Source organism: Aphelocoma coerulescens, chromosome 3, assembly GCF_041296385.1.
Source record: "Aphelocoma coerulescens isolate FSJ_1873_10779 chromosome 3, UR_Acoe_1.0, whole genome shotgun sequence".
Taxonomy (NCBI): Eukaryota; Metazoa; Chordata; class Aves; order Passeriformes; family Corvidae; genus Aphelocoma; species Aphelocoma coerulescens.
The window spans coordinates 124,504,421-124,518,387 of record NC_091016.1 but is presented as its reverse complement, the minus strand read 5'-3'; the positions used below and the strand labels follow the sequence as shown (position 1 = coordinate 124,518,387).

At 58.1% G+C, this 13,967-nt stretch overlaps 1 protein-coding gene across 2 annotated transcripts; it reads left to right on the top strand.

The window, feature by feature from the left end:
- The first annotated feature begins 248 nt into the window (after positions 1–248).
- On the top strand, positions 249–12,271 carry DNAJC27 (DnaJ heat shock protein family (Hsp40) member C27). Of its 2 annotated transcripts, XM_069008672.1 has the most exons (7): positions 249–465; positions 820–902; positions 1,256–1,325; positions 1,658–1,822; positions 4,530–4,652; positions 8,137–8,297; positions 12,072–12,271. In XM_069008672.1, exons 1-7 carry the CDS (start codon positions 379–381, stop codon positions 12,202–12,204), a joined length of 822 nt encoding a protein of 273 aa, XP_068864773.1. In that variant the 5' UTR covers positions 249–378; the 3' UTR covers positions 12,205–12,271. The 2 variants fall into 2 exon arrangements, with proteins under 2 accessions (XP_068864773.1, XP_068864774.1); XM_069008673.1 differs by lacking the exon at positions 4,530–4,652.
- The last annotated feature ends 1,696 nt before the right edge of the window (positions 12,272–13,967 follow it).

The window sequence follows — 13,967 nt, the reverse complement described above, 5'->3', positions numbered from 1 at the left end:
CCCCAAATTTGGGGGGTTTTGGGGCGGTTTGGGGTCCGGGACCCCAAATTTGGGGGTTTTGGGGCAGTTTGGGGTCCGGGACCCCAAATTTGGGGGTTTTGGGGCGGTTTTGGGTCCGGGACCGGCGCCTCCTGGCGCCCCCTGGCGGACCATTCGCGCCGCCCAAATCTCGCGAGATTTCCCGCGGAGGTGGTGTTGGTGGGAGGGGGTGCGGCAACTCTCGCGAGAACTGGCGCGGGGTGCCCGGGCTGAGGCGGAAGCGCCGCTCTGCCGCCATTGCTCGCTCCCCTGCGGGCTCCCGCCGCTCCAAGCGGGACCGGCACCGGCACCGGGACCGGCACCGGGACCGGGCCCGGCCCGCAGCCCCGCGGCGCCGCCATGGAGGCGAACGCGGCGAAGCGGAAGGAGCCGCGCAAGGCGCTGCGGGTTAAAGTCATCTCCATGGGCGACGCCGAGGTGGGCAAGGTGAGGCGCTGTCATTGGCTGGCGTGAATGAGGGGCAGGTGAGCCGGCCAATCAGAAGAACGGGAGGACGGGCGCTGTGCTCTGATTGGTGCGTTGTCTCTGCGCTGTAGCCAATCAAAAGCGGGCAGTTCCTTGTTGCTGCTCTCGGGTGGGCGTGACGCGGGGATGATTGACAGGTGTGTGGGCGTGTCCTTCGTTGAACGCGCGGTTCTGATTGGCTGGCGGGAAGTGGGCGGGGCCCGGCTGTGTTGTGGGGCGGAGCCGCTCTTCCCAACTCCTGGAATTGTTGGGAATTGCTGGGAAATGCGGCTGTGGAGGGATTCCCGCTGCAATTCCCGCCTTATTCCCGGCCAGAGCTGCATCATCAAGCGCTACTGCGAGAAGAGGTTCGTGTCCAAGTACCTGGCGACCATCGGGATCGACTACGGAGTCACCAAGTGAGAGCCGGGAATGGGAGCGGGAATGGGAGAGCGGGAGCAGCCCCTGGAGCCACCAGGGACTCCTGAAAGGCTGGAGCCGGAGGGGATCGGGATTTCTTCCCGGGAATGAGGGATGGGATGAGAGGGAACGGCCTCGAGTTTTTCCAGAGGAGCTTTGCTTGGGTTTTTTTGGGAAGAATTCCTGCCCGGAAAGGGATTTCCGAAGGAAAGGCAGGGATTTAAAATCCACGTGGATGCGGCTCCCGGGATTGGCTGGATCAGGGCTGGGGATGCGGGCGCCCCGCGGTCTCCAAGGGTTTTTCCAAGCTCAGCGATCCCGGAATTCCGCGATCTCCCAACGGCTTTTCCAGGGTGCAGATCCGGGATCGGGAGATCAAGGTGAACATCTTCGACATGGCCGGCCATCCCTTCTTCTACGAGGTACCTCCCCATCCCCCCGGGAGCGGCAGAATTCCCGAAATCCCTGAGGATTTCCCCAGCGGGCTCCGGCTTTTCCATGGACGCTCCCAGGGATCCCGCAGCAGCCGCAGCTCCTCTGGGAACCCCTGCTCAAAATCCCGGGAATTCCATCCCCCCCCCAGTCACAGAAATTCCGGGTTTTTGGGGGGGTTTTTTTTTGGGGAATTTTTCTTGGGAATTTTTTGGGGGGAGGAATTCTTGGCTTTTCACCCCATCCCCGCCCCAGCGATCCCGCAAATCCCAACTTTTCCGCGCCTTCTTTCCCCCCCCCCGCCCCGGGTTCTTCCCGAAAGGTGCGGAACGAGTTCTACAAGGACACGCAGGGCGTGATCCTGGTGTACGACGTGGGATCCAAGGAATCCTTCGATTCCCTGGATTCCTGGCTGGCCGAGATGAAGCAGGAGCTGGGCCCCCACGGGAACATGGAGAACGTCGTCTTCGTCGTCTGCGCCAACAAGGTGGGGACGGCCGGCGGGGCGGGAACGGGATCCACGGGAATGGGAATGGGAAAGGGCCGGGAGCTGGATCCGGGAATGCTGGGATTGGACTGGGAGTTGGATCCGGGGTTATCCTGGGAATTGGATCTGGGATTGTCCTGGGAAGGAGCTGGGAATTGGATCTGGGAATGTTGGGATTGTCCTGGGAATTGGATCTGGGATTGTCCTGGGAATTGGATCTGGGATTGTCCTGGGAAAGGGCCGGGAGTTGGATCCGGGAATGCTGGGATTGGACTGGGAGTTGGATCTGGGATTGTCCTGGGACAGGGCCAGGAGTTGGATCCAGGATTATCCTGGGAAAGGGCCGGGAATTGGATCTGGGAATGTTGGGATTGTCCTGGGAATTGGATCCAGGGTTGTTGGGATTGTCCTGGGAATTGGATCCTGGATTATCCAGGGTCAGAACTGGGTCTGGGATTGTTGGGATTGTCCTGGGAAGGGGCCGGGAGTTAGATCCAGGAATGCTGGAATTGTCCTGGGAATTGGATCTGGGATTGTCTTGGGAAGGAGCTGGGAATTGGATCTGGGAATGTTGGGATTGTCCTGGGAATTGGATCTGGGATTGTCCTGGGTCAGAACTGGGTCTGGGATTGTTGGGATTGGACTCGGAATTGGATCTGGGATTGTCCTGGGAAAGGGCCGGGAGTTGGATCTGGGAATGCTGGGATTGTCCTGGAAATTGGATCCGGGATTGTCCTGGGAAAGGGCCGGGAGTTGGATCCGGGAATGCTGGGATTGTCCTGGGAATTGGATCTGGGATTGTCCTGGGAGTTGGATCCGGGGTTGTTGGGATTGTCCTGGGAATTGGATCTGGGATCGTCCTGGGTCAGAACTGGGTCTGGGATCGTTGGGATCCCCCTGTGGGAATTGGATCCGGGATTTTCGGGGTTGTCCTGGGAAGGGGCCAGGAGTTGGATCTGGGAATGCTGGGATTGTCCTGGAAATTGGATCAGGGATTGTCCTGGGAAAGGGCCGGGAGTTGGATCCGGGGTTGTCCTGGGAAGGGGATTTGGATCTGGGAATGTTGGGATTGGGAGTGGGAATTAGATCTGGGATTGCCCTGGGTCAGAACTGGGTCTGGGATCGTTGGGATTGTCCTGGGAAGGACCTGGGAGTTGGATCCGGGAATGCTGGGATTGTCCTGGGAAGTGGATCTGGGATTGTCCTGGGAAGGGGCCGGGAGTTGGATCCGGGGTTGTCCTGGGAAGGGGAGTTGGGTCTGGGGTTGTCCTGGGAATTGGATCTGGGATTATCCTGGGAAGGGGCTGGGAATTGGATCTGGGATCGTTGGGATTGTCCTGGGAATTGGATCTGGGATTGTCCTGGGAAAGGGGTGGGAGTTGGATCCAGGATTATCCTGGGAAAGGGATTTGGGTCTGGGATTGTCCTGGGAGTTGAATCCAGGATTATCCTGGGAAAGGGCCGGGAATTGGGTCCGGGAATGCTGGGATTGTCCTGGGAATTGGATCTGGGATTGTCCTGGGTCAGAACTGGGTCCGGGATCGTTGGGATTGTTCTGGGAATTGGATCTGGGATTGTCCTGGGAAGGGGAGTTGGGTCTGGGGTTGTTGGGATTGGACTGGGAATTGGCTCTGGGATCTCTGGGATCTCCATGTGGGAATTGGCTCTGGGATCTCTGGGATCTCTCTGTGGGAATTGGCTGCGGGATCTCCAGGATCTCTGGGTGGGAATTGGCTCTGGGATCACTGGGGTGGCCCTGTGGGAATTGGCTCTGGGATTGCTGGGATCTCCGGGTGGGAATTGGCTCTGGGTTCTCCGGGATCTCTGGGATCTCCGTGTGGGAACTGGCTCCAGGATCTCCGTGTGGGATCTCCGGGTGGGAATTGGCTGCGGGATCTCTGGGATTTCCCTGTGGGAATTGGCTCTGGGATCTCCGAGATCTCAGGGTTCTCTGGGATCTCCGGGTGGGATCTGGGTGTGGGATCTCCGGGTGGGATCTCCGGGTGGGATCTGCGTGTGGGAGCTGGCTCCGGGATCTCCGGGTGGGATCTCGGGGTGGGATCTCGGGGTGGGATCTCGGTGTGGGATCTGGGTGTGGGATCTGGGTGTGGGATCTGGGTGTGGGATCTCTGGGTGGGATCTCTGGGTGGGATCTGGGTGTGGGATCTGGGTGTGGGATCTGGGTGTGGGATCTGGGTGTGGGATCTCCGGGTGGGATCTGCGTGTGGGATCTGTGCGTGGGATCTGTGCGTGGGATCTGGGTGTGGGATCTCCGGGTGGGATCTCCAGGTGGGATCTCTGGGTGGGATCTGCGTGTGGGAGCTGTCTCCGGGTGGGATCTCGGTGTGGGATCTCGGTGTGGGATCTCTGGGTGGGATCTCTGGGTGGGATCTGGGTGTGGGATCTGGGTGTGGGATCTGGGTGTGGGATCTGGGTGTGGGATCTCCGGGTGGGATCTGCGTGTGGGATCTGTGCGTGGGATCTGTGCGTGGGATCTGGGTGTGGGATCTCCGGGTGGGATCTCCAGGTGGGATCTCTGGGTGGGATCTGCGTGTGGGAGCTGTCTCCGGGTGGGATCTCGGTGTGGGATCTCGGTGTGGGATCTCTGGGTGGGATCTGGGTGTGGGACCTGGGTGTGGGATCTGGGTGTGGGATCTGTCTCCGGGATCTCCGTGTGGGATCTGCGCGTGTGGTTTCCCGGGCTCAGATCGACGCCGGGAAGCTGCGGGTGGTGGACGAGAGCGAGGGGCGGCTCTGGGCCGAGAGCCGCGGCTTCCTCTACTGGGAAACCTCGGCCCAGAGCGGGGAGGGCATCCAGGAGATGTTCCAGGTGCGAATTCCCGAACGCCGGCCGGGAACGGGAGCCGGCGGAGGGCCGGGAGCGCGGAGCAGCGGGAATTCCCCGGGGTTCGGGCGGGAACGTGGGATAACGGCGCGGATGGGAGCGAGGGAGCGGGGTCCGGGATCGCTGGGATCATTCTGAGGGAGGCGGATCCGGGATTATCCCGGGAAAGGGCCGGGGATTGGATCCAGGATTGTTGGGAATGTCCTGCCCGGGCCCGGGAAATCGATCTGGAATTGCTGCGATTTTCCGGGGGGGAATCGACTCCGGGATTGTTGGGATCGTCTTGGGAAGGGGCTGGGAGCCGGATCTGGGATTGTTGGGGTTATCCCAGGGAAGAGTTGGGAGTTGGATCCGGGATTGTTGGGGTTATCCCAGGGAAGAGTTGGGAGTTGGATCTGGGATTGTTGGGGTTATCCCAGGGAAGAGTTGGGAGTTGGATCTGGGATTGTTGGGATTATCCCAGGGAAGAGTTGGGAGTTGGATCTGGGATTGTTGGGATTATCCCGGGAAAGAGTTGGGAGTTGGATCCGGGATTGTTGGGATTATCCAAGGAAAGGGCCGGGGATTGGATCCAGGATTGTTGGGAATCTCCTGCCCGGGCCCGGGAAATCGATCTGGAATTGCTGCGATTTTCCGGGGGGGAATCGACTCCGGGATTGTTGGGATCGTCTTGGGAAGGGGCTGGGAGCCGGATCTGGGATTGTTGGGGTTATCCCAGGGAAGAGTTGGGAGTTGGATCTGGGATTGTTGGGATTATCCCAGGGAAGAGTTGGGAGTTGGATCTGGGATTGTTGGGATTATCCCAGGAAAGGGCCGGGAATTGGATCCAGGATTGTTGGGATTATCCCAGGGAAGAGTTGGGAGTTGGATCTGGGATTGTTGGGATTATCCCAGGGAAGAGTTGGGAGTTGGATCTGGGATTGTTGGGGTTATCCCAGGAAAGAGTTGGGAGCCGGATCTGGGATTGTTGGGATTATCCCAGGGAAGAGTTGGGAGTTGGATCCGGGATTGTTGGGATTATCCCAGGGAAGAGTTGGGAGTTGGATCCGGGATTGTTGGGATTATCCCAGGGAAGAGTTGGGAGTTGGATCCGGGATTGTTGGGATTATCCCAGGGAAGAGTTGGGAGTTGGATCCGGGATTGTTGGGATTGTCCCAGGGAAGAGTTGGGAGTTGGATCCAGGATTGTTGGGATTATCCCAGGGAAGAGTTGGGAGTTGGATCCGGGATTGTTGGGGTTATCCCAGGGAAGAGTTGGGAGTTGGATCTGGGATTGTTGGGATTATCCCAGGAAAGGGCTGGGAATTGGGTCCAGGATTGTTGGGAATGTCCTGCCCGGGCCCGGGAAATCGATCTGGAATTGCTGCGATTTTCCGGGGGGGAATCGACTCCGGGATTGTTGGGATCGTCTTGGGAAGGGGCTGGGAGCCGGATCTGGGATTGTTGGGATTATCCCAGGGAAGAGTTGGGAGTTGGATCCGGGATTGTTGGGGTTATCCCAGGGAAGAGTTGGGAGTTGGATCTGGGATTGTTGGGGTTATCCCAGGGAAGAGTTGGGAGTTGGATCCGGGATTGTTGGGGTTATCCCAGGGAAGAGTTGGGAGTTGGATCTGGGATTGTTGGGATTATCCCAGGGAAGAGTTGGGAGTTGGATCCGGGATTGTTGGGGTTATCCCAGGGAAGAGTTGGGAGTTGGATCTGGGATTGTTGGGATTATCCCAGGGAAGAGTTGGGAGTTGGATCCGGGATTGTTGGGATTATCCCAGGGAAGAGTTGGGAGTTGGATCTGGGATTGTTGGGATTATCCCAGGGAAAGGGCCGGGAATTGGATCCAGGATTGTTGGGATTATCCCAGGAAAGGGCCGGGAATTGGATCCAGGATTGTTGGGAATGTCCTGCCCGGGCCCGGGAAATCGATCTGGAATTGCTGCGATTTTCCAGAGGGGAATCGACTCCAGGATTGTTGGGATCGTCTTGGGAAGGGGCTGGGAGCCGGATCTGGGATTGTTGGGGTTATCCCAGGGAAGAGTTGGGAGTTGGATCTGGGATTGTTGGGATTATCCCAGGGAAGAGTTGGGAGTTGGATCTGGGATTGTTGGGGTTATCCCAGGAAAGAGTTGGGAGTTGGATCTGGGATTGTTGGGATTATCCCGGGAAGAGTTGGGAGATGGATCTGGGATTGTTGGGATTATCCCGGGAAAGGGCCGGGAATTGGATCCAGGATTGTTGGGATTATCCCAGGGAAGAGTTGGGAGTTGGATCCGGGATTGTTGGGATTATCCCAGGGAAGAGTTGGGAGTTGGATCCGGGACTGTTGGGGTTACCCCAGGGAAGAGTTGGGAGTTGGATCCGGGATTGTTGGGATTATCCCAGGGAAGAGTTGGGAGTTGGATCTGGGATTGTTGGGATTATCCCAGGGAAGAGTTGGGAGTTGGATCCGGGATTGTTGGGGTTATCCCAGGGAAGAGTTGGGAGTTGGATCCAGGATTGTTGGGATTATCCCAGGGAAGAGTTGGGAGTTGGATCTGGGATTGTTGGGATTATCCCAGGGAAAGGGCCAGGAATTGGATCTGGGATTGTTGGGATTACCCCAGGAAAGGGCCGGGAATTGGATCCAGGATTGTTGGGAATGTCCTGCCCGGGCCCGGGAAATCGATCTGGAATTGCTGCGATTTTCCAGAGGGGAATCGACTCCAGGATTGTTGGGATCGTCTTGGGAAGGGGCTGGGAGCCGGATCTGGGATTGTTGGGGTTATCCCAGGGAAGAGTTGGGAGTTGGATCTGGGATTGTTGGGATTATCCCAGGAAAGAGTTGGGAGTTGGATCTGGGATTGTTGGGATTATCCCGGGAAGAGTTGGGAGTTGGGTCTGGGATTGTTGGGATTATCCCGGGAAAGGGCCGGGAATTGGATCCAGGATTGTTGGGATTATCCCAGGGAAGAGTTGGGAGTTTGATCCGGGATTGTTGGGATTACCCCAGGGAAGAGTTGGGAGTTGGATCTGGGATTGTTGGGATTACCCCAGGAAAGGGCCAGGAATTGGATCCAGGATTGTTGGGATTATCCCAGGAAAGGGCCGGGAATTGGATTCAGGAATGTCCTGGGAAAGGGCTGGGAATTGGCTCCGGGATTGTCGGGAATTTTCCCTGGGAGTTGGATCCGGGATCCCTGGGATCATCCTGGGAGCTGGATCCGGGATTGTCTGGAATGTCCCGGGAAGGAGCTGGGAGCTGGATCCGGGATTGTCGGGATCATCCAATGAGAATCGGCTCCGGGATTATCCAGGGAAGCGCCGGGAGCCGGATCCTCATCAGATCCCTCCCAGATCCCGCTCCGGCCATTCCCAAATCCCACCGATCCCACTGATCCCACCGATCCCACCAATCCCACCAATCCCGTATCCTCCCCGATCCGCCGTCCCCGAGGCTTTCCCGCGGCCTCCGGGGGCTCATTCCCGGCCGGAATTCCCAGACTTTCTACTCGGCCATCGTGGATCTGTGTGACAACGGCGGGAAGCGGCCCCCGGGCAGCTCCGGGATCGGCTTCACCCGGGAGCAGGCGGATGCGATCCGAAGGATCCGGAACAGCAAGGACAGCTGGGACACGCTGGGGGTCAAACCTGGAGCCAGCAGGTGCGGGAAGAGCCGGAATTCCCGCGGGAATGGCTGGGAGCGGGGGCGGGAAATGCGGGATGGGGACTGGCGGCGTTCCCGGAACGCACGCGGATTGAAATCCCGCCGGGAACGGGGATTCCGTCGCACGGCTCTGTCCAGGCGGGAATCGCTCCCAAATCCAAATTCCCGAGGCTCCAGGGGCTCCAGGAGAGCTGGGATTTGGGATTTGGGATTTGGGATTTGGGCTGGAGGGGCAGGAGGCAGGGAATGGCTTCCCAGTGGGAAAGGGGAGCTCGGGCTGGGATCTTGGGAAGGGATTCCCGGCCGGGCTGGAATTCCCAGGGAATGCCCGGATCCCTGGCAGTGCCCAAGGAAAGGCTGGAGCAGCCTGGGATCATCGGGGGAGGTGCCGGGCTGGGAATGGGATGGGATTGAAGCTGCGTGGATCCCAGGCAAAGCATCCCGGGATTCTGGGATCCAGGAGGCTGCGAATCCATGCCCAGGGGTTTTTCTGGGAGTCGGGGATGGGAAAGGGAAGGGAGACCCTTCCTGGAGTGCCGAGATTGCCAGGGAAGGGCCTGGAGGCCGGAATTCCTTCCCGCAGAGGAGTCGGGATGGGGCTGGATCCAATGCCAGGCTGGGAGAGGCGGGAATGGAGGGATTTCCCTGGGAAAGGGGAGCTCGGGCTGGGATCTTGGGAAGGGATTCCCGGCTGGGCTGGAATTCCCAGGGAATGCCCGGATCCCTGGGAGCGTCCAAGGAAAGGCTGGAGCAGCCTGGGATCATCGGGGGAGGTGCCGGGGTGGGACTGGGATGGGATTGGGATGGGATTGCAATGGGATTGCAATGGGATTGCGATGGGATTGGGATGGGACTGGGATGGGATTGGGATGGGATTGAAGCTCGGTGGATCCCAGCCAAAGCATTCCCGGTTTTTATCCCTCCAAACCCAAGAGCCCCTCGGAGCAGCGCTGGAGCCCCTCCCGGTATCCCGGAACAAAGCAGGCCGGCAAGCGACAATCCGGCATTCCCGGTTTCCCATATTCCCATTATTCCCGGTTTTTCACTCCGATTCCGGGTTTTTATCTCACAGGGAAGAGGTGACGTGTGCGTACCGCCATTCCTGGTGTCCCATATTCCCGTTATTCCTGGTTTTTCACACCCGTTCCCGGTTTTTATCCCCATTATTCCCAGTTTTTATCCTACAGGGAGGAGGTGACGTGGGTGTACCGCCATTCCCGGTGTTCCATATTCCCGTTATTCCCGGGTTTTATTCCGTAGGGAGGAGGTGACGCGTGCGTACCGCCACTCCCGGTGTCCCTTACTCCCGTCATTCCCGGTTTTTATTCCCGTTTCTCCGTAGGGAGGAGGTGATGCGGGCGTACTGCCACTCCCCGTGTCCCTTACTCCCGTCATTCCCGGTTTTTGACTCCCGTTATTCCCGGTTTTTTCTCCGCAGGGAGGAGGTGACGCGTGCGTACCGCCGCTCCCGGTGTTCCATATTGCTGTTATTCCCAGTTTTTCACTCCCATTCCCGGTTTTTATTCCCTAGGGAGGAGGTGACGCGGGCGTACCGCCGCTCCCGGTGTCCCTTACTCCCGTTACTCCCGTTATTCCCGGTTTTTATTCCCGTTTTTCCGCAGGGAGGAGGTGACGCGGGCGTACCGCCGCTCCCGGTGTCCCTTACTCCCGTTATTCCCGTTATTCCCGGTTTTTATTCCCTAGGGAGGAGGTGACGCGTGCGTACCGCCGCTCCCGGTGTCCCGTTACTCCCGTTATTCCCGGTTTTTCACTCCCATTCCCGGTTTTTATTCCCTAGGGAGGAGGTGACGCGGGCGTACCGCCACTCCCGGTGTCCCTTACTCCCGTTATTCCCGGTTTTTCACTCGCATTCCCGGTTTTTATTCCCTAGGGAGGAGGTGACGCGGGCGTACCGCCGCTCCCGGTGTCCCTTACTCCCGTTATTCCCGGTTTTTCACTCCCATTCCCGGTTTTTTCTCCGTAGGGGGGAGGTGACACGTGCGTACCGCCATTCCCAGTGTCCCACATCCCCATCATTCCCGGTTTTTATTCCCGTTTTTATTCCGTAGGGAGGAGGTGACGCGTGCGTACCGCTACTCCCGGTGTTCCATATTGCTGTTATTCCCAGTTTTTCACTCCCATTCCCAGTTTTTATTCCCGTTATTCCCGTTTCTCCGTAGGGAGGAGGTGACGCGTGCGTACCGCCACTCCCGGTGTCCCTTACTCCCGTTATTCCCGGTTTTTCACTCCCGTTATTCCCGGTTTTCATTCCATAGGGAGGAGGTGACGCGGGCGTACCGCCGCTCCCGGTGTCCCTTACTCCCGTTATTCCCGGTTTTTATTCCCATTTCTCCGTAGGGGGGAGGTGACACGTGCGTACCGCCACTCCCAGTGTCCCACATCCCCATCATTCCCGGTTTCTATTCCCATTTTTATTCCGCAGGGAGGAGGTGACGCGTGCGTACCGCCACTCCCGGTGTTCCATATTGCTGTTATTCCCAGTTTTTCACTCCCATTCCCGGTTTTTATTCCCGTTATTCCCGTTTCTCCACAGGGAGGAGGTGACGCGGGCGTACCACCATTCCCGGTGTCCCTTACTCCCGTTATTCCCGGTTTTTCACTCCCGTTATTCCCGGTTTTTATTCCCTAGGGAGGAGGTGACGCGTGCGTACCGCCGCTCCTGGTGTCCCTTAATCCCTTCATTCCCGGTTTTATTCCCTAGGGAGGAGGTGACGCGTGCGTACCGCCACTCCCGGTGTCCCTTACTCCCGTTATTCCCGGTTTTTCACTCCCATTCCCAGTTTTTCACTCCCGTTATTCCCGGTTTTTATTCCCTAGGGAGGAGGTGACGCGGGCGTACCGCCACTCCCGGTGTCCCTTACTCCCGTTATTCCCGTTATTCCCGGTTTTTATTCCCTAGGGAGGAGGTGACGTGGGCGTACCGCCGCTCCCGGTGTCCCTTACTCCCGTTATTCCCGTTATTCCCGGTTGTTATTCCCGGTTGTTATTCCCGTTTTTCCGCAGGGAGGAGGTGACGCGGGCGTACCGCCGCTCCCGGTGTCCCTTACTCCCGTTATTCCCGGTTTTTCACTCCCATTCCCAGTTTTTTCTCCGCAGGGAGGAGGTGATGCATGCGTACCGCCGCTCCCGGTGTCCCTTACTCCCGTTATTCCCGTTATTCCCGTTATTCCCGGTTTTCATTCCGTAGGGAGGAGGTGACGCGGGCGTACCGCCGCTCCCAGTGTCCCTTACTCCCGTTATTCCCGTTATTCCCGGTTTTTCACTCCCATTCCCGGTTTTTATTCCCGTTTTTCCGCAGGGAGGAGGTGACGCGGGCGTACCGCTACTCCCGGTGTTCCATATTGCTGTTATTCCCAGTTTTTCACTCCCATTCCCGGTTTTTATTCCCTAGTGAGGAGGTGACGCGGGCGTACCGCCGCTCCCGGTGTCCCTTACTCCCGTTATTCCCGTTATTCCCAGTTGTTATTCCCGGTTGTTATTCCCGTTTTTCCGCAGGGAGGAGGTGACGCGGGCGTACCGCCACTCCCGGTGTCCCTTACTCCCGTTATTCCCGTTATTCCCGGTTTTTATTCCCTAGGGAGGAGGTGACGCGGGCGTACCGCCGCTCCCGGTGTCCCTTACTCCCGTTACTCCCGTTATTCCCGGTTGTTATTCCCGTTTTTCCGCAGGGAGGAGGTGACGCGGGCGTACCGCCGCTCCCGGTGTCCCTTACTCCCGTTATTCCCGGTTTTTATTCCCGTTTTTCCGCAGGGAGGAGGTGACGCGTGCGTACCGGCGCCTGGCGGTGCTGCTGCACCCGGACAAGTGCGCGGCTCCGGGCAGCGAGGACGCCTTCAAGGCCGTGGTGGGCGCGCGCACGGCGCTCCTCAAGAACATCAAATAGCCAATTCCCGGCCGGAATCGCCCCGCCGGGAGCCGCCCCCGGCACCGCCGCCGCCTCGGGATCGGGATCGGGGATCGGGGATCGGGGATCGGGATGGGGATGGGCCGCCGGGGGAGGCGGGAGGGAGGAGCGGCGGCGGCGGTCCCGCCTTTCGGGGGGTCGTTCCCGGGTTTTTGGGGGTTATTCCCACATTTCTTGGAGTTGTTCCCAGGTTTCTGGGGGTGGTTCCCGGTTTTCTGGGGGTCGTTCCCGCGTTTCTGAGGGTCGTTCCCGGTTTTTTAGGGGTTGTTCCCGGTTTTCTGGGGGTCATTCCCGCATTTCTGGGGGTTGTTCCCGGTTTTTTGGGGGTTATTCCCACATTCCTGGGGGTTGTTCCCGCATTTCTGGGAGTCATTCCCCCATTTTGGGGGTTGTTCCCGGTTTTCTGGGGGTCATTCCCGCATTTCTGGGGGTTGTTCCCGGTTTTTTGGGGGTCATTCCTGCATTTCTGGGGGTTGTTCCCGCATTTCTGGGAGTCATTCCCACATTTCAGGGGTTGTTCCTGGTTTTCTGGGGGTTATTCCCGAGTTTTTGGGGGCTTTTTCCCACATTTCTGGGGGTCATTCCCAGTTTTCTGGGGATTATTCCCACATTTCTGGGGGTCATTCCCGGTTTTTTTGGGGTTGTTCCCAGTCTTCTGAGGGTTATTCCTGCATTTCTGGGGGTCGTTCCCAGTATTTTAGGGCCGGTTCCCGGTTTTCTGGGGGTTGTTCCCGGGTTTCTGGGGGTTGCTCCCGGTTTTCTGGGGGTTATTCCCGGGTTTCTGGGGCTATTCCCACATTTCTGGGGGTCATTCCCGGTTTTCTGGGGTTATTCCCGGTTTTCTGGGGGTCATTCCCGCATTTCTGGGGGTTGTTCCCGGTTTTTTGGGGGTCATTCCCGCATTTCTGGGGGTTGTTCCCGCATTTCTGGGAGTCATTCCCACATTTCGGGGGTTGTTCCTGGTTTTCTGGGGGTTATTCCCTAGTTTTTGGGGGCTTTTTCCCACATTTCTGGGGGTTATTCCCAGTTTTCTGGGGATTATTCCCACATTTCTGGGGGTCATTCCCGTTTTTTTTGGGGTTGTTCCCAGTCTTCTGAGGGTTATTCCCGCATTTCTGGGGGTCGTTCCCAGTATTTTAGGGCCAGTTCCCGGTTTTCTGGGGGTTATTCCCGGGTTTCTGGGGGTTATTCCCGCATTTCTGGGGTTGTTCCCGCATTTCTGGGGGTCGTTCCTGCATTTCTGGGGGTTATTCCCGCATTTCTGGGGATAATTTCCGATTTTCCAGGGTTCTTCCCGCATTTCTGAGGGTCATTCCCAGTTTTCTGGGGGTGATTCCCACATTTCTGGGGGTCGTTCCCGGTTTTTTAGGGCTTGTTCCCGGTTATTTGGGGTTATTCCCGCATTTCTGGGGGTCATTCCCAGATTTCTGGGGGTCATTCCCAGTTTTCTGGGGGTTATTCCCGCATTTCTGGGGATCGTTCCCGGTTTTCTGGGGTTATTCCCATTTTTCTGGGGGTTGTTCCTGGTTTTTTGGGGTTATTCCCGCATTCCTGGGCGTTATTCCCACATTTCAGGGGTTATTCCCACATTTCTGGGGGTCGTTCCCGGTTTTCTGGGATTATTCCCGCATTTCCGAGGGTCCTTCCCGCACTTCTAGGGGTCGTTCCCGGTTTTCTGGGGGTTATTCCCGCATTTCTGGGGGTCGTTCCTGGTTTTTTAGGGCTTGTTCCCGGTTTTCCGG